This window comes from Gekko japonicus, unplaced genomic scaffold (assembly GCF_001447785.1).
Source record: "Gekko japonicus isolate JY-2015 unplaced genomic scaffold, Gekko_japonicus_V1.1 scaffold589, whole genome shotgun sequence".
Taxonomy (NCBI): domain Eukaryota; kingdom Metazoa; phylum Chordata; class Lepidosauria; order Squamata; family Gekkonidae; genus Gekko; species Gekko japonicus.
The window spans coordinates 723,821-743,904 of record NW_015163105.1 but is presented as its reverse complement, the minus strand read 5'-3'; the positions used below and the strand labels follow the sequence as shown (position 1 = coordinate 743,904).

General features: G+C 47.8%; 1 protein-coding gene across 1 annotated transcript in view; it reads left to right on the top strand.

The window, feature by feature from the left end:
• The window catches only part of BORA (bora, aurora kinase A activator), a 26,548-nt gene extending 7,411 nt beyond the window's left edge, over nt 1-19,137 (top strand). The window contains exons 3-12 of the mRNA XM_015406779.1: nt 3,248-3,354; nt 3,467-3,512; nt 4,545-4,626; nt 5,850-5,915; nt 8,664-8,720; nt 10,671-10,891; nt 12,688-12,841; nt 13,348-13,898; nt 16,423-16,554; nt 19,048-19,137. Of these exons, the coding sequence (XP_015262265.1) occupies nt 3,248-3,354; nt 3,467-3,512; nt 4,545-4,626; nt 5,850-5,915; nt 8,664-8,720; nt 10,671-10,891; nt 12,688-12,841; nt 13,348-13,898; nt 16,423-16,554; nt 19,048-19,137 (1,506 nt within the window). The remainder of the gene's footprint in view (nt 1-3,247; nt 3,355-3,466; nt 3,513-4,544; nt 4,627-5,849; nt 5,916-8,663; nt 8,721-10,670; nt 10,892-12,687; nt 12,842-13,347; nt 13,899-16,422; nt 16,555-19,047) is intronic.
• Nucleotides 19,138-20,084: the final 947 nt, after the last annotated feature.

Genomic DNA, 20,084 nt, shown 5'->3' with positions numbered 1-20,084 from the left:
AATTATAATAGATTCATAAATTGGATAAAGAACCTCAAGGTAAGTACAGCGGTAAAACCATAAAGCAGTATTCTAAAAAACCTCAGCAGAGAAGAAACAGACCATTGACTTTAGTTTCAAGGGCCCACCAGAACAAACTTATGTTTAAAGTGTGCTGGAATGGCAAATGCAAGGAGGCCTGCAGGGGGCAGGATGTTGCACAGCCTGGGTGCAACAACTGGAAAAGTCCTCTCATGATCTCGTGTCTGATAAAGTGTGCTACAGCAGGCAGCCATAGAGGAGGAGGCAGCTCTCCAAGGGCTTTGGTCCCAAGCTATTTGGGGCTTTACAGCTCAGAAACCACACTGAATTGGGACAGAACCAAACTGTAAGCCAGTGCAGATAGACCCACTTGGTCAGCCATGTTGGTCTGAAGCAGTAGAACAAATTTAGAGTCCAATGGCACCTTTAAGACCAACAAAGGTTTATTCAAGGGATGAGCTTTCGTGTGCACGCACACTTTATCAAATACACTGGAATGGCAGTCAAGGTTCAAACGTATAGCCAGAGAATGAACAGCAAATTAACATGCAACATGATGAAGATTAAGAAATGCAAAGTGACACTAAATAACAAGTTAAGGTTATAAGGTCAACAGCTGTAAAGCAGTAAATACATCAAACAAGCAGATAAATGTCTAAAGGTGTCTTTTCTAACTGTGGGAAGTGTCCGGGAATCTTCATTCTCTCCTGTCAGGCATGGAGGGCTCTCAGCACTACATCCACCTCCAAAAAATGCTGTTATGTCAGCAGACATCCTAATATCCCTTGCATACATTCAGTATTCTAATACACTGTTCTGAAAAAGAAATAGACTAAAATACATTAAAATACAGAGGATTTATAGTCCTTCTTGTTGAGAATACATATGAGGATTCAGGGGCAGAAAATCAGCACTAGAACATAGCATCAGGGCCTTGATCTCTATTCCCTATTCATTGGCCCTCCAGGGCAACTGGTTGACCCCTGCATAAAACACGATGCCAGACTAGATGGACCACTGGTCTGAGCCAGCAGAGGTCTTCTTATGTAGGAATGGGTGTGACTGATCGGCCTAAAATGGTAAAACGGTTATGGACTGTTTTGGATTGCTAGCTATTGGGGGGGAGGGGATGTGCAGATCTGTCCTCGCAGAAAAGGGAGAGCTTGTACCTAAATAAAACTTGGTCTTAAAGGTGCCACTGGACTGTTTTTTGGGGGGGGCTCCGCAGCTTACCTGGCTTCTTCTTGCTCTGATTGAGGGCTGCTGGGAGCAGGGGGTGGGGCTTGTTGCATGTGCCCGCCCCCTGGTCTCTTTACTGCCGGAGCTCCGCTCCTGTGCGCTCCTGCAGGAAATGACCCCTGCCTTTAGTCACACAGTGAAGATCCTTGGGCTGTGGACTCAGCTGCTCCCATAGCAGTGTTGTTGTTTTTTAGTATCTGGACTGCCAAATCTCCAAAGGCCAATTAGAAGTCCTGCTAGGCAAGAGGCCAGTCTGGCCCCGCCCACTTTCTAAAAACACTTGGTGGATGCTGGGAAAGGGGTCTGTGAGCACCATATTGGGGACCTCTGGTGTAAATTTCAAGTGTGTCTTACTTTTCATAGGAAATAATGACTGCTGGGGGTGTGTGTGTATATAAGTATGAAAGATCATGTTCCTCTCATAGCAGTTGCACGGTTGAGAGTTCGATGAGTAACCTTAGAGGTTAAAAAAAAAAATTAAACCCCCCGGCATTCTGCTTCCTCCGTCACCACAGAGTGACTGTCCCGAAAACTCCATGATTAAATAAGGTCTTGAACTACCATTCTCCTAACTGAGAAATCCACCATTCCTAGGAGTACAGTTTGAAAGCCGCTGGAACAAACATTTGTTGAGATTTCTGTCTTCAGGCTTCTCTGTACCTGCCCCCCCCTAATTTATTTATTTCATTCAATTTCTTTTCTTTCTTTTTTTAACTGCCTCAAAGAGGCAGAATTTTATTAAGGTTTTTCAAATATATAACATATATACACATATAGTACACACACTAACATATTGACATATACACACATTACACACATATGTATACTGGGGTTGTTTACGTTTTTTAACAGATACTTATATTACTGCCTTGAGCTGTGGTGGCTCAAGTGGTTAAGACGCTGAACTACAGGCTGTGGAAGGTCAGTAGTTCAGCAGTTCGAGACCCGGGTGCCACATGATGGAATGAGCTCCCGTCTGTAGTTCCAGCTCCTGCCAACCTAGCAGTTCGAAAGCAAGAAATTGCAAGTAGATAAATAGGTACCACTTCAGTGGGAAGGTAACAGCATTCCGTGCGCCTTGGTGTTTAGTCATGCCAGCCACATGACCACGGAAACGTCTTCGGACAGCGCTGGCTCTTCGGCTTGGAAACGGAGATGAGCACCGCAACCCTAGAGTCGGATTCGACTGGCTTTCGAGCAAGGGAACCTTTACCTTTATGTTACTGCCTTAATCTAATATTCTTGTAACCTGTGTAAGTAACCATCTATCTCTATCAATCTAAGTATATATTTCATTTCTGTCCATTCTTAACTTGCCTACATATACTTATCATACCAGTTATAGAACCGTACCCAAGTATTCTGAAATATAGAGTCCGTTGCACCTTTTATCAATAGAGTCAGTTCGTCCAGTTCTGCAGCACCTAGTACTTTGTTTATAAGTTCTCGCTTAGTTGGTTCAGTTTCTTAACCGCCGTGCCCCGCTTATGCGGGGCTCAGGGCGGTTTGCAACAGTACAATTTTGAAACCAGTTAAAACTACAAAATTCCACATTAAAACATTCAGCATAAGTATTTAAACACTTTAACAAGATGGCGTATTTCGCATACAGACTTTTAGCATTCAGATTTTCATAAGGGGGGGGGGGTGCCGGGCAGATGTAAGGGAACGGTCGCTGGCCTCAACCGAGGCTCCCTCTAAGCTGTGGAGTCTCATGAGCAAAAATTCTACATTGTGAGCTACTGGCATTAAAGTTGTGAGCAAACGTTTTGGATACTACATCAATTAGTTTGCTCCGGAGCCATCCTTCTTGAACTAAGACAAAAACGTGTGAGCCGGGGGCTAAAAAACTGTGAGCTAGCTCACACTAACTCAGCTTAGAGGGAACACTGGCCTCAACCATACGCCTGGTGGAACATCTCTGCCTTGCATAAAATGGAAAGCTGGTTACAGCTTGTGTAATTGTGATGTCCTCATCCCCTTTTAGACTCCAGGGAAATTTGGATGGTCTATAGAGGAACTTGCTGTAATAAACCCGGTGGAAATCGACTCTGAAGACATACGCCGGCAGGCCTTATATTTAAGCCGTGCCAGGTCAGTTGGTTTCTGCGGCGTGAGGTAAACGTTGCAACGGGACGTGAAAACCGTCTTTCTTCTACTGCAGTGAACCAACGGCTTTGTTTGTTTGTTCGTTCCCACTTCACAGGGTTGATAAAGAGGCAGAAGAGAAGAGACAGAAAGCCATCGAAGAGGTAACTTTTCTTTCTGAGGTTCTTGGCTTAGATGGTGTAATGTTATACAGGGTAAAGTAAATGACAGTGGAGCCTATATAACTGGAACATAACCTTAAAATGTGGAGTTTTAACTATGAAAGTCTGGGTTACCTCATGGTGAACAGGTTTCTAGACTGTGTCACAGACTGCAGGTAGAGGGAGTAACTGATGACGTGCACCCCAATGTGTTAAAAAAAAATCCCTATATGGAAAAACAGCTGCAAGGATGAAGAGGAGAAGATTGGATTTATAGGCCGCCCTTCACTACCCAAAGGTGTCTCAGAGAGCAGCTTACAATCTCCTTTCCCTTCCTCTCCCCACAACAGACACCCTGTGAGGTAGGTGGGGCTGAGAGAGCTCTCTTCAGAAGTGTCCTTGAGAGAACAGCTCTGGAAGAACTTATGACTGATCCAAGGTCACACCAGCAGGTGTATGTGGAGGGGTGGGGAATCAAGCCCGGATTCTCCCAGATTAGAGTCCACGCTCTTAACCACTACACCAAACTGAAGAGTTCTACCTTGTATTACTTTCAGCCAATAATGGTTGTATTATGTGTGTGTTACTTGGGGAGTATTCAAACATGGCCTTTGGTGTTACAGTCCAAAAATGCTTTACCACATGATGTTTGTCTAGGCTAGGACTGCTAAATCCCCCCCAGCATGCGGGGGATTGCTCCCCCCTGGTACCGGCCACCTGGCCGGTGGGGAGAGTTACCACCCCCAATGTGACTTCCCTATGTCATCAGAAAGTGACGTAGGCACGTCGGTGACGTTGGGGGGGCGATGCTCTGGTTTGGGGGCAAAACTCTATGGCGGAATTAACACTTGTGCAAACTGGGGCGTTTAAGGAAAAAGTTTTACTCAGGATTATTTTTTTGGACTAATCTGGAGTACTGGAAAATGCTGTGATCAAATCAGTAACCGAAAGGGTTTCACTTAGAATGGATGCCTATAATGTTTCTTAGCCGAATGTACTGTTAAGGGTGTACTCGTATCTAAACTTTCCTTTCAGTTCTTCACCAAAAGGCTCATTGTCCCTTCGCCTTGGATTGATCACAACAGGAAGCAGGATTCTCCGTTTAACTCAACTCGGTGTAAGTGTGTTTGCCTTCTGTGATGAAACTGGCCACAGTTGCTCCTCTACCACCCCTTCTGACGGGCTGCCCTTTTCAGCTGACCCGGTCTTGCTAGTTTCAGTGGGACCAGATCATCTTAAGAGGTTGGTGGATTGCAGTGCAACACTTGTGCAGCTTGTGGCGTACTCCTCTGAGGTGAAGTGGTGTTTGGCATACAAAGCAGTTTTGAACTCGATATTCTGAAGATGTCACTTCTTTTGTTCATGAGGTTATGCTGTTTGTAATATTCAGAGGAGGTATGTGCCCCAAAAAAGGTATTTTACTGGTTTGGATATACCAAACCTGGAATATATCAGCATATATATTCATACCGATATTGGGATTCGGGAAATAATCAGTAAATTCGGCAAAGCTCCCTTTGCATGGCAAGAATACTGATAAGGTATTTTGGGGTATTTATTCAGCTCGGTATATACCGAGCGTACACCCCTAATTCAGAGCTTTGAGTTGCTGGGTTGAGGGAAAACAACCAGCCCAAGATTATCTGCTGAGCTTCCAGGTGCCTCCAGGTGACCAACCGGGGAAGCTCTACCGAAGCGGATTCTCTTTCATCTAGGCAGGGGTCATTTCGTAGAAAAAGAGCTAGGGGAACTCATTAGCATAACTCATTAGCATATGTCACACCCCCTGACATCAGGGGCCCGGCGGTGGACCTGCAAGGCCAGCAGGAGTGCAAGGAGGCCATGCCAAGGCCCTCCCTGGCCCCAGGCAGGCAGGGGTGGGGAGAGGCAGGGAGGAAGCAACTTACCCTCCCTCTTCTCCTGCCTCCTCCTGGCTGAATGAGGGCTGGAAGTGGGGCGGCTGGAAGCAGGGGCGGGGCTTAGTCATGTGCCCCACCCCCCTGCACCTCACCCGGGGGAACTGCGTTCCCCCGCGTTCCCCCCCGAAATGACCTCTGCATCTAGGCCACAAATGACTGACATGGCCTCATGTGGGCGAGCAAGTGAGTAAGACTCATACAGAACAATCCTCTGCAGAGTTACTCAGGCAAACTCTGCACAGGACTGCACTGTGAGTAAGGTAAAAAAAACCCTTGAGGGTCCATTTTCAAACCTGATGGGGAATGTACTTCCCTTCCTTTCCAAATGTACTTTATGAGGTGTTTTCAAAGGAGGGCTTTTCTTTAATAAATGTGTTTATTTTGATATGTTACCCAATGGGGTCATCTTAATATGTTGCAGGTATTGAAGTAATCAGCGCTTCACCGGTTGGCAGAGAAGTCGCTGGGCATCTCGGGAAAACCAATGGTTGGTATGAGACGAGAGAGGAAAATGTGCCTAGCGGTCTAGGTTTTTGATTGTTAACAAAGAAAGTGCTCCCCAAAGTTAATACTCTTCTACTTAGGAGTGGGGTAGTAAAGCTGTTTTTGTAGGGGGGGGGGGGAGAGTTCTACCCTAGCGCCCTATGCATTTCCCCCCGCCCCTGGAGTTATTTCCTCCCGCCCCTGGAGTTATTTCCTCCCTTGTTTTTAGGGAAGTGTTCAGCCAAGTGATCCTTCGAGAGCCAGTTTGCTGTAGTGGTTAAGTGCGTGGACTCTAATCTGGGAGAACCGGGTTTGATTCTCCACTTGCACCTGGCTGGATGACCTTGGGCAAGCCGTAGTTCTGTCAGAGCTGTTCTTGAAAAAAGAGCAGTTTCTGTCAGAGCTCTCTCAGCCCCACCCACCTCATAGGGTGTCTGTTGTGGGGAGGGGAAGGGAAAGGAGTTTGTAAGCCGCTCCGAGACTCCTTTGGGTAGTGAAGGGCAGGGTATAAATCCAATCTCCTCTTCTTCCTCCTTCACCAGCAGCATTCAGAAGTGCTGTAGCTCAAGGCCACGGCTGCTGCCCCTCTTATCTGCTGTGCTGCAGTTGTTGGCCCCAGCGGCTCCCAGCGAGGCTCTTGTTCACTTGACACTGAGCGTTATCCCTAATAGCCCAGACAAGCCCGATCTCATCACAGCTCGGAAGCTAAGCAGGGTCAGTCCTTGGATAGGAGACCACCGAGGAAGACCGTGGCTGCTATGCAGAGGAAGGTGACGGCAGACCACCCTCTGCTCATCTCTTGTCTTGAAAACCCTGTGTCGTGCTACTCCCTGGTGTTGCCATGTATCAGTTGTAACCAGGGGTCATTTCCTGCGGGAGCGCACGGGAGCGGAGCTCCGGCAGTAAAGAGACCAGGGGGCGGGCACTTGCAACAAGCCCCACCCCCTGCTCCCAGCAGCCCTCAGTCAGAGCAAGAAGCAGCCAGGTAAGCTGCAGAGGGCCCCCCCCCCGGTCCAAAACAGTCCAGTGGCACCTTCAAGACCAAGTTTTATTCAGGTACAAGCTCTCCCTCCTCTGCGAGGACAGATCTGCACGTCCCCCCCCCCCCCAATAGCTAGCAATCCAAAACGGTCCCGTGGAGCCTGAGCGGTGGGTGTTGCCTTCTGACACACTTCTGGTGATGTCAGGGGGGGTGGCATATGCAAATGAGTTACGCTAATGAGCTCCTGCACCTCTTTTTCTACGAAATGACCCCTGGTTGTAACTCGGAAACACACTTTAGGTTTTTATGGGAGGTGCTTTATCTGGCAGTGAGGGGAGCAGCTCAGTTTGGACATGTTTGTTCTAATTTCTCTGCCATGCGACTATAGGAGGGCACAGGAACATCTGTTTCCTGGGGGGGGGGCTTTAGAGCTGTCCCTTTCTGGGTTGAGTGTGTGGGGGATTTATGGGTGGTCTCGTATACCTCCTGAGCTCTGTACCATCCTATATGACTGAAGAACTCTCAGTGTCTACATTCCTTCATATCCTTAGCAAAGATAGGTATCCTGCAAAAGTTTGCCACGCACTGTGTGTGTGCTCTTCGTAAAGTATGAGCTTGGGGAGGGAATGTAACTCGGTTTTCCCGCTTACGACTCTCACTGGGCTTCTTGTTCCTTTAGGTTCTGTAGCAGCCAGCATCTCATGTAGTATCGGCGTCGTAACCAGGGGTCATTGCATAGAAAAAGAGGTGCAGGGGCTCATTAGCATAACTTATTAGCATATCTTATTAGCATATGTCACACCCTGTGACGTCCCCGGAAGTGTGTCAGAAGGCAACACCCACCGCTCAAACTCCTCTGGACTGTTTTGGATCGCTAGCTATTGGGGGGGGGGAACGTGCAGATCTTCCCTCGCAGAGGAGGGAGAGCTTGTACCTGAATAAAACTTGGTCTTAAAGGTGCCACTGGACTGTTTTGGACAGGGGGCGGGGGGGGGGGGCTCTAAACTTCCTTGGCTGCTTCTTGCTTTGACTGGGGGCTGCTGGGAGCAGGGGGTGGGGCTTGTTGCATGTGCCCACCCCCTGGGTTCTTTTTTTTCTTTTGGCCCCCCGGAGGGGATTTTTTTAATTGCATTTTTAATTGGACTACAAACTACAACGGAAATAGGGGAAGGGAACTACAGTTAAGGAGAAAGAAAAGATAACCACTACTAACTAAAACCCTAAAGGTAAAGGTTCCCTTGCTCGAAAGCCAGTCAAATCCGACTCTAGGGTTGCGGTGCTCATCTCCGCTTCAAAGCCGAAGAGCCAGCGCTGTCCGAAGCCATTTCCGTGGTCATGTGCCCGGCATGACTAAACACCAAGGTGCACGGAACGCTGTTACCTTCCCACTGAAGTGGTACCTATTTATCTACTTGCAATTTCTTGCTTTCGAACTGCTAGGTTGGCAGGAGCTGGAACTAGAGACAGGAGCTCATTCCAAGAGTAAAACCCCAAGAGTAGGAGATCATTAAAACAGCTTGAATACCAGATCTTTCTTTAAATCGCTAATATCTTTTGAACTTAGACATGCTAAAATATCTTTTAAATCTTAGATTTAACTGTTAGAGAGAAACCCCAGAGTATCTCATTATTAAAAGCTATACTTCCCCTGGGCTCTTTACTGCCGGAGCTCTGCTCCTGTGCACTCCTGCAGGAGATGACCCCCGATCGTAACCAGCTCAGAACTGTGTGATTTCCTTTCTCCCTTAACGTTATGTTTGTTCATTACAGCTGCTTGCCAGACAGTATTATCTCTGCCAGTAGATTTTGACTTGGAAAAAATATTAGGTACGTAACACGAAAGGATGAGTTTCTCTACTGAATTCCTGGCTATGGTGGGAGTGCACAGAAGGGCGTTACAAGGCTGCCTTACACGGAGGGCCAAGCTAGATCTCACCGTGCCCCTGAGGCTGCCATGAGGATGTGGTGCCATTTGAAAGCTTGTTTTTGAACTTTTCAAGATGCTACCAGGGCCCAATCCTGCTGTGGACCCGTGGCTCAGTGGGATGGGGGGCACATTCCTCTTCTTCCCCCCCCCCTTTTTCCGGAGCCCTGAGTCAGACTATTGGTCAGTTAAAGTTTGTATTGCCTACCCTGTCTAGAGATGTGAAACCCTGGAAATATACAAGCGCAAACACTCTCCCCCTCCCCCCCCCATCTTCTTTTGAAATTAGTGAAACGCTTTTAAGACAGTCTTCTATTCAAGACGTATAGCATGAAAAGTCTGCAGAATTATGGTTTTTTTCGTTTTTCCTGGGGGGGGGGAGGGATATTTGGGGAGCACTGAAAAACAAACTGTGAAATACATTTTTTCTTTTGAAATGAGTGAAATATGCTGATAGCATAGAATACAGGAGTTTGCAGCTCCCTCTTGCTTTCATATTGGTTATATTGGCAATTTTGCAGGTAGAAAACGAAGGCATTTCTATTTTTAAATTCCATAAGTATGCCACATGATACACTTTTAAATGCTAAATAAGTTACAAAATGATGTATTTGATGTTGCTAAAACAGCAAAATAGGTTTAGGTTTGATGGGAAATACAAAATATTTGGTTAGCTTCCCCAGGGAAAAAGTGTGTTGTTTTTCCCCCCTTGGCTTCAAAATCTCCAGAACTCTTACAGATCAAACACTGACTGGCAACAGCTTTCCAGGGTCTCAGGCAGAGAACATAAGAAGAGCCCTGCTGGATCAAACCCATCTAGTCCCACATCCTGTCTCATACAGCGGCCAGCCAGTTCCTCTGGAGGGCCAACATCAGGGCATAGAGGCTGAGGCCTTTCTCGGTTAAGCGCGCAGACTCTAATCTGGGAGAACCGGGTTTGATTCCCCACTCCTCCACTTGCACCTGGCTGGATGACCTTGGGCAAGCCGTAGTCCTGATAAGAGCTGTTCTTGAAAAAAGAGCAGTTTCTGTCAGAGCTCTCTCAGCCCCACCTACTTCACAGGGTGTCTGTTGTGGGGAGGGGAAGGGAAAGGAGTTTGTAAGCCGCTATGAGACACCTTTGGGTAGTGGAGGGTGGGGTATAAATCCAATCTCCTCTTCTTCTTCTTCTTCTCCTCTGAGGTCATCTCCTGGCACTGGGATTCAGAAGATTAGTGCCTCCAAATGTGGAGGTTCCCCTCAGGCTCCATGACTAGTAGCCATTGATAGACTTATCCTCCATGAATTTATCCAATTCCCTTTTTAAGCTGTTTATTCCTGTGGCCATCGCTACGTCTTCTGGCAGCGAGAATTCCACGTTTTAATCACTCTCTGTGTAAAGTAGCATTTCCTTTTGTCCATCCTGGGTCTTTATCCTTCTAACAGGAGGCGCTGGGGGTTGAACTTGGGGCCTTCTGCATGCCAAGAAGATGCTCTGCCACTGAGCCACAGCCCCATCATAATCGGTTGAGGGTGGTGGAGCTAGTGTTATCTGGAGTCCATGGGCCTGTTTGAATGACCCAAAAGTGCTTTTTGTATCTGATCCCAGAGATTTTTCCAAGAAACCTGTAAAGAACGTCAAGCAACTTTATCCTCTTCACACAGGACAGATGCCGGTCTTGCGCTGTGAAAAATAGCGGGCTGCAACACCATTATGTAGAAGCAGGGGGAAATATTTGCTTGATGCGGCTCTGCTAAACCTGTGTCTGGCTTTGTAAACAGCCTTTTACTTGTGTTTGTCGGGGGAAAGTCTCCCTTTTATTTGAATGCACGCAGATCCCTTGACGCTTGTGATTTCCCCCGCTCTGGTTTAGGTGCTTATTTTAAACCAGATGAATCGGCAGATCAGTCTCAGGAAAGCCTGAGTACGTCCTCGCTGAGAAGAAAGCTGTTTCTAGATGAGAACGGAAGTCTGTCAGAGAGTCTGTCCCCTTCGCCTCAAAGCCCGCACAGCATTCCGGCCTCGCTCGGAGGCCTGTGTTCCACAGACATCTCCCCAGTCCGCTGCAGAAGCCCTCTGAATACACCGAGTTCGGTAAGCAGCTTGCTTTGGGAGCAGTGGGCATGGGTGCTGGTGAAGCACATCTGGCAGTATGGATGATTGCTCTGTGGCCCTGTTGGGGGGGGGCGTGCATTTTCTGGGGGGAGTTCAGTAGGCTTTATGAAGAAGAAGAGAAGAAGAGATTGAATTTATACCCCGCCCTTCACTACCCAAAGGTGTCTCAGAGTGGCTTACAAACTCCTTTTCCTTCCCCTCCCCACAACAGACACCCTGTGAGGTAGGTGGGGCTGAGAGAGCTCTTGAAATAAACTGCTCTTTTTCAAGGACAGCTCTTATCAGAGCTATGGCTTGCCCAAGGTCATCCAGCCAGGTGCAAGTGGAGGAGTGGGGAATCAAACCCGGTTCTCCCAGATTAGAGTCCGCGCACTTAAGCACTACACCCGACTGGTAACCACTACTCCAAACTTTATGAAGGTGAGGGGGGGGGTTCCTCTTTCACCTGAACTGTCTGATTTCTGTGACCTGTTTACTGTTTCAAGGTCATGGCCAAAGGAAGCACAAACATCCAGAGATTTGTTGGGTGTTTGGTGTAGTGGCTAAGTGTGCGAAATCTAATCTGGGAGAACCGGGTTTGATTCCCCACTCCTCCACTTGCACCTACTGATGTGACCTTGGGTCAGTCACAAGCTCTGGCACAGCTGTCCTTGAAAAAGAGCAGTTTGTGTCAGAGCTCTCTCAGCCCCACCCACCTCACAGGGTGTCTGTTGTGGGGAGGGGAAGGGAAAGGAGATTGTAAGACACTCTGAGACTCCAAGTGAAGGGCGGGGTATAAATCCAGTCTCCTCCTCCCCCTCCCCCTCCTCCTCCTCCTCCTCCTTCCTCTAAGCTGAGTACGTGTGAGCTAGCTCACAGTTTTGTAGCCTCCGGCTCACACATTTTTGTCTTAGCTCAGGAAGGATGGCTCCAGAGCAAACTAATTTATACAGTAGCCAAATTGCTTGCTCACAACTTTAATGCCAGTAGCTCACAAAGTAGAATTTTTGCTCACAAGACTCCACAGCTTAGAGGGAACATTGGCTGGAATGTGCGTTAAAGAAATGTAATTGGTAAACGTAGTAAATGTTGATGAACACATAGTGAATAAGCCGTGAGTAAGTCACAGGGTAACTGGAGATGGAGGATGATGCTATATAACGCATGGTGCATCTGTTAGAATTTTGAAGAACTTACTTTCAGTGTCTGGGTAAGGATCCCTCTGTAGTTCAAACTACCGAAATAAATTCTTTTCCGCTAAAGTCCACTAACTCTATTTGAATCTCTTGTGGGACCATTGAGAATTTCCCCATCATAGGAAACAGGGTATTTTGGTCTCTGTCAGAATTCCCAGTCCTGATCACCGCGGGCCCTGTCACTCGATTCTTCTGCCCACGGAATCCTCTCTCCCCTCCCTTTCTTGCCTCCCGTTGCCTTGTGCCTATTGCACATTTCTCTTCATGCGCCGCTTAAGAGTGTCACATTCTGGGGTTGCAGGAAACTTGGGCTAGGATTCTATGGATTTGTTTGACTGTCCGTAGTGCCTTCCCCCAACACAAGAGGCTTTTCGGCTAGCGGAACGCCACGGCATTCTATCAGGTGCTTCCGGTTCTGCATAAATTGAAGCGAGAGGCATTACCCAAACAATGTTGAATTAGACTCGGAACAGAAATCGAGCCTTTCTAGGCTTGCAGGGCTTTGGCAGTCCCTGGAGAAGAACTGATGAAGCTGTGTCAGATATGAGTATACCCTTGCGCTTAACGTTTAACAGTGGCTCTCCTTGTATCTCTTGAAAGGGCCAATTTTCTTCCAGCCCCGTGCAGGGCGGGATGAGGACACACAGCCTGGGAAGCCTAAGCACTCCCCCCTTTCCTGAGAGGAGTCCCGCGAACATCATTTCTCCAACCATTTCTCCGATTGGCATTCAAATAAGAAAGACGCCACTGTCAGGTACGCAACTGAAGCGCGTTGGGCTGAAACAGGTCGAGAGTCCTGTTCCTTTTTTTTAATTATTAAATACTTTTTGCTTCTTGTGATGCTTGGTGCTTATATTATTAAGATGCTGTTTTGATGGCCTTCACCCCCTTTTTGTTGTTTTGGGGCCACTGCTGAAAGCTGAGATCCTTGGCCCCATTTCCTATACTCCTTCCACCTTGCTCTGTGCTCTTCTGGCGTTGCCACACATGCACAACCCTGTTTGTTTGCAGTCTTTTTTCAGAAAAGCTGCCTGTAGGTTTGCAGTTTCTTTCCTTAGTTTGGGTACCGTAAAGCCTGAAATCAAGACACGGTTCCTTTTGTCTTGCTGTTCTACAAGTGAAAATATTTGCACGACTCGTGTGTGTGTGTTTGTGCATGCAACTCTTGTTTAGGGAAACCTATTCTGGCGCATCTCAGACGGATGATTAGATATATTCTGTGCGTTCCACCCCCCACCCCCCGCTTTCTCCTAAATACAGCACGGTTTACTTTTCGTTCGCCGGACATTCCTTCTATGCCGAACTCTCGCCGCCTGACTCCTCCTCCCACCAGAAGTTCCTTTGTGGAGTGTTCGCCACTGAAAAATTGTTCCCCCATGAGACGAATGGCTTCCCGAGGCACCGCGGTGTACCAGACCTCCTTTGTCCACCTGCCCTCCACCCCCGAGAGTTTCGACGAAGAGCAGGAAGAGGAAGCGAAGGGCACGTCCCTGGAAACTTCCCTTCCGAAAGTCCGTCTGCGCCCGCTGAGCGGGGACCCCTTTGCTCACGGTCAACATCTGGTGGTTGCGAAGGTGTCCATATCGCCAGACCATCCCAGAACTCATGTCCCCTGCGATCTCGATAGCTTGAACGAAAACTGCACGGTGGACATGGCAGATGCAGAAGAAGTGCCGGTCGTCAGCTCGGTGAAGGGGTTGGCGGAGAACAGCTGCCTGCCGGTGGCTGGCTGGAGCATAGAAGGCTCTTGCATGTGCCTCTCGCCGCTTGCTGAAAGCAGTGCCAGTCCCTGCGAGGGCAGCAGCATCCAGGTAAGGCTCCAGTTTTAGCGATACGCCAACCTGGCGCGGGCCCATGTCTGCGTGGGAAGGACTGCTCCATCAGCCAGGAGTTGCCCTTGTGTCCATCAATGGCAATTACCCACCATAGTTCAATGGAGCCTCCGTAGGACTTCACATACTGAGAGGGACCATAGCTCAGGGGTAGGGCATCAGCTTGGCATGCAGAAGGTCCCAGGTTCCATCCTTGGCATCCCCAGCTAAAAAGGGACCAGGCAGGAGGTGATGTGAATGACTTCTCCCCGAGACCTTAGAGAGCTGCTGCCAGTCTGAGTAGACAATGTTGACCTCGATGGACATGGGTTGGCTCTGGTCTGATCCGAGCCAAGCTATTCTTGGGTTCCTTTGTGAGATGCCACAGCGCTCAGGGGAGACCGTTGTTGTCTTGAGCTGGCCGTGTGGTTTTTCTGAATGAGGTTCTTCCTTACCCCCAGGAGACTAGGCTAGGTGGTTTCTTTGATGAATCTTCTGGGGGATTCCGTTCTGGCCAAGGCTTGGTTAGCTAAAGCATCATTGCAGAGACCGTGTGCCACGAGGCCAGAGTGTCAGCCTAGGGGCGAGGAGACCATAGTTCAGAACTCTGTGCTGCCATGAAGACTGGTTGGAGGAGTCGCACACTGGCCCTACCTCACATGCTTTTTCAGCCCTGGCCTGGTGGAACGCTCTGCCGGAGAACGTCCATGCCCCACGGGCAGTGTTCCCTCTAAGCTGAGTTAAGTGTGAGCTAGCTCACAGGCTTCTAGCCTCCGGCTCACACGTTTTTGTCTCAGCCCAGGAAGGATGTGCTCCAGAGCAAACCTTATGCAGTAGCCAAACCACCTGCTCACAACTTTAATGCCAGTAGCTCAGAAAGTAGAATTTTGCTCACAAGACTCCACAGCTTAGAGGGAACATTGCCCATGGGATCTGTTACCTTTCCTTTAATTTTTATTTTTGGCCGTCTTGTGTTCTGTCGTGCGTTGATGTACTGAATTTAATTGTGAGCTGCCTTAGGCCCTGCTTGCAGGGAAGGGCGGCCTAAAAAATGAAATAATAATAATAGATAGGATAAAGGCTTGGATGCACCAGAGTATTCCCATGGATGGGTTTCCACCCACGCAGTGCGATGCGTTTTGGGCAGCGGTGGGAAGCCCGGAAGTCACACACTTTGCGGGCAGAGATCTTTCCACCTGCGGAAAGGCTCTGGTGGATCTGGGTCAAAATGAGGAAGGGGACGCTGTGGATGTAGCTCTGAGATCCTTGGAGGGAGGATGGGATAAAAATGATAGAGAGGACAAAATGGCGGTGTTTTGATGTCCTGCCTCTTTGGTACTTCCCTGCTTTTTCCTCGCCTTCTTCCTGGCGTGGGCAAATAGGATCAAGTGGGAGATGTTTGGTGTAGTGGTTAAGTGCGCGGACTCTAATCTGGGAGGACCGGGTTTGATTCCCCACACCTCCACTTGCACCTGGCTGGATGGCCTTGGGCAAGCCGTACCTCTGATAAGAGCTGTCCGTTTCTGTCAGAGTCTCAGCACCACCTACCTCACAGGGTGTCTGTTGTGGGGAGGGGAAGGGGAAGGAGACTGTAAGCCGCTCTGAGACTCCGAGTTAAGGGCGGGGTATAAATCCAATCTCTTCTTCTTCTTCGAAGAATGTTCCTCCGAGGGTTGAGTAACATTTCAAGTCCTAGAGATCTTGCTACCTCTGCTGTCCCTGAGATGGAGGACGGCCTGCCTCTCTGGGATGAAGGAAGAGAAGGAGCTGCCCAGTATTCCCTGCCCTGATTGGGTGGCTTAGAGATCTCTAGTAGGCCAGTGCCATCCAAAGCAGACCTTCACCTCCCTAAGTCTGTTGACTTCAGTGGACTTAGAAGGCTATAACTGCTTATTATTATTGGTTTAAATGTAAATATGTACATATATATATTACTTGCCTTGGAAGCACAAGAGGCTTTTTCACAGTATCCCCTGATTCTCCATGTTTCCCAGTTAAGGGGGGAAATGCTGTTCAAACAAATTACAAAGATGACCTAACGCCAATGGCAGCAAGAGAAAGAAATATTACTTACAGAAATAGGAGTCCATCTTACATGATGTATTCATGTAGGTACATTTAACTTATTGTGAACCGATTTAACTGCGAAAGGCTAACTTGCCAGAGCTCCAAGTCCAGATAGGAGAGAAGAAGAGGATAGGTCCTATATAAGATGAAACACAGAAGGAAATCAAAGAGTCTCAGCATCCAACTGATGAGAGGGTGGGGGCAAATTGCCAAGTTTACCTGAGTGAGAGAACTCTCTTAACCCTTTCCCTCCCAGATCCACTTGCATGCAGAGTTACAATATCCAACAATTGTTGCACTGTTGTCCACCCACCAAGGGGAAGCTTATGAAGTATTTCTGCTGCCTTATACATTTGTGTGCTACTGTTGTTCTTTCTGGCCACGTGTAATGCAGTATTTCTGTCTTCAAACCACCGTATTGGCAGTTCCCCTGACCTTGCCAATTTCTTCCTGTCAGGTGGACAGTGGTTACAACACCCAGACTTGTACCAGTAGCCTTATGGATACAGCAGGCATAGAGGTCAGTGGTAGGGAGAATGATTCCCACGTTTACGATTCTCAGAGCAAACACAGCGGCGTCAAAACAAAGGTAAGGTTCTGAGGCCTCCTCTGTAAACCTTTAATGGCTCAGGAAGAGCACAGGGTGTGTACTTAGTGGACATTCAGGTTCTCAAGAAACTAAACTCTAAATTTTAAGAAAGCCCAGTTCTGTGAAGATCAAAACTTGGTTTCAGTGGCACCTTAAAGACCAGCCAGATTTCCAGGGTACAGCTTTTGAAAATCAAAGCCTCCTTCGTGGTGTAGTGGTTAAGAGCGGTGGACTATCTGGAGAACAGGGTTTGATTCCCCTCTCCTCCGCATGAAACCAGCTGGGTGACCTTGGGCCGATCAAAGTTCTCTCAGAGCTTTTTCAGCCTCACCTACCTCACAGGGTGCCTGTTGTGGGGAGAGGAAGGGAAGGTGGTTGTAAGCCACTAAGACTCCTTAAGGTAGAGTAAAGCGGGGTATAAAAACCTACTCTTTCATCGTCAGGTATCTGATGAAGGGAGCTTTTGGCTCTTGGAAGCTTAGGCCCTGGAGATCTTGTTGGTGTTCGTGGTGCTACTGAACAAAAACCTTGCTCTTCTACCACAGACCAACACAGCGTCCCACCCGAAGCATTTCTCTGAAGACATGCTTGATTTTCCGGAGCCACAGGGGTGGGGTACATTTTATGGTGGTATGGGAAACATCATTTTGCCTGTTCCTGTTAGTAACAAAACCAAGAGTTAAGTGATGCGAAGTAAAGGTGGGTTAGGCAGAAGTGTTGTGTTTTTGTAGCTCGTTCCAATTTTCACACAGAGCTGGAATTTTGGTGGGGACAGGAAAGAAAATGTCCACTCCGAAGTCTCATGCCAACTTCTGCCAAAATGGCAGATCCAGATCATTTTGAGGCTGCAGGTTTGATTGTTTAAAATGGTGGTCCCCGGCATAGGGCACTTTGGGTGCCACGGTGCCTGCTGACACATTTCGTGGCTCTCGCCAAGCGTTTTTAGAAAGTGGGCAGGGCCCGGTAGGGCTTCTTACCTACAAGGCTTCTGATTGGCTGTTCATTATTTGATTGGCTGTGCCGATTTTTAAAAAGCACTGCTTTGGCAGCATCTACCAGCACAGCACAAGGATATTGACCGTTGACTACAGTTAAGCCGTGGCAGCCATTTTGCGGCAGGCTCCACTTCCTGCGGCAGCCATTTTGCGGCTGTGCCCAGCACACGATGACCAAATTCCAAAAATGCCCGCAGACTCAAAAACATTGTGGGACCCCAGTCTAAAAACCTGAAGTGATGTTTTGAATCTCATGTCACACGGATTTGTACATAATCTATTCATTGTTGGCTATGGGTGGGTTGGATGTTTCTCACGTTTGCATAGTGTCGAGTCTTTGGTTTTATTTATTAGAAGGAAATTAGAATTTATTTATTTTTTACCTCACGTTCTCTTTGCCGGAAGCTTCCGAGACATTTTGTTGAATAGCATCATTAAAACCACATATAACAAGCAAAATGTTATGAAGCAGCTTCTGGTAAAATCACAGCCACAGAGATAAACGAAAGCCTGGGAAGAACAGCAATATTTTCATTTGATGCCAGACAAGTGGCTTGTGGAGGGACTTCTCTACCTTTGTAGAAAAGTGGCTTCTTCCCCACATCTCTGCCAGTGGGGCTCCACAGCCAAAGCTCTTCTGTCAGAAGTCTTGACTGTTATGATGCTTGTGTGGAAAACTGGCCCCTGAATAAGTCCAGCCCTCACATCATTTTGGTGACCCTTGGGTGGCTCTAGAACACCTTTCTGTGGTTGGCCTTCCTAGCTGAATAAGAGTAGCCTGAGCTTGTCAGAGCCTGAAGGCTAAGAAGCGTCAGCCCTGGTTAGTACTTGGATGGGAGCAGTGTTCCCTCTAAGCTGAGTTAGTGTGAGCTAGCTCACAGGTTTCTTAGCCTCCGGCTCACACATTTTTGTCTTAGCTCAGGAAGGACAGCTCCAGAGCAGACTAATTTATGCAGTAGCCAAACCGCTCCCTCACAACTTTTAATGCCAGTCGCTCACAAAGTAGGGTTTTTGCTCACAAGACTCCGCGGCTTAGAAGGGAGCATTGGTTGCTAGGCCACCTAGGAAGTCAAGGGCTGCTATGTAGAGGAAGGCGATGGCCAACCACCTCTATTCCTCTCTTGCCTTGGAAACCCCTTGTTGGGGTGCCACGAGTAGGTCATGCCTTGGCACACTTTTAACAAAGCAGGAAAAAGTCGAACTTCCTAACTCTGCTTCTCCTTATAGATCACAAAACAAGGTCTCCTCCCTAGCTACCTGCAGTTCAGACACCTGCCCCGCCACGTTTGTGTGACTTCCACACTTCTGAGAACTAATCAAGCTAACCCAAATTAGAACCGAGCTAATCCAAATCAGGGGAAGGCAGTATGCAAGTGTAGTCACCAATGCTCTGCCTCTAAGCGGTGGAGTCTAATCCCCTGAACAGCAAAATAATTTTGTATCTGTACGTAATTGGGAGTATGTGTGTATTTTGCTGAGTTCTCTCTTGTGTCTTCAGCAAGGTAAACTTGTCCTGGGATACTGGACTGAACCCGAGCCCGTGAATCACTCCGACTGCCGCCTTGTGGGAAGTCCTCGGTCAAAATGAGTTGTGTGTCGTCGTGCCTTTTGCTGCGATTGCTCACCCTGGACCTGAACCATTGCTCTTGAAAAACCTGTGGAAATCCAGAATTGCTCACTTTGCCATTGGAAGGGTTGCTGTTAAAGCGGATGATGTGAGGAGCTGACTTTTGTCCGAGACCTGCCCTTACAGCTTGGGTTCGATTCAGGGTGTGTGGGCGGGGGGGTGCTCACAGCTGCAAGGTTCAAAACTCCAGCAGTGTTTGTGCAGAGGTTCTGTTTGTGAGAACAGATTGCTGCTGTCTTAGCAACTGCTGTGATTTCTTGCACTTGTGCAGGCTGGGAGATCTGCACCTGTGCGGAAATTGCCGTTCCTGCAAACAACACCCTCCCAAGTACCAGCGAGCATAAGATTCCAAGAGCATTAAGTGTGGAAGTTGTCACTGGTCTGAATGGGGCACCAAAAGATCATGGAACCATACAGTGAAAACAAGAGGGGCTGTTTTGCTAATCTTATTTTCCATAAAAATAGTATTTGTAGTCAACGAATCCATTTGTTGTCTTGATTCTTTTCTGTCGTCATTGGGAGATTGTGCACAAAAGCGTACCTCGACATTTATGACTTCGGTAATACCCATTGTGTTCTAACAATGTGAGTTCTCTTCCTTCTTGGCTTTTTAAATGAAAAATTTACCCTTTTGTCTACGGAAACGTACAGCAATCTACACTTATGCTTGAAACTACCACAGGATATATAGAAAGCATCCCACTTACTTTCTCCGGTGGTCCTGAGAGTGGGGCACACGAATGGATTCATGGTTGCTTTAACTTGATTTACATAATAAAGATTTGTCACATCTGAGTTGAAAATTGTCTCTGTGCAGTACCTCAAAGTTAGAAAATCATTGGTAGAATTGGGAAGATATCAGCGGTGTTGACTTGGGCAGGAAAATTAAGCCCTATGCTTAAGTAGAT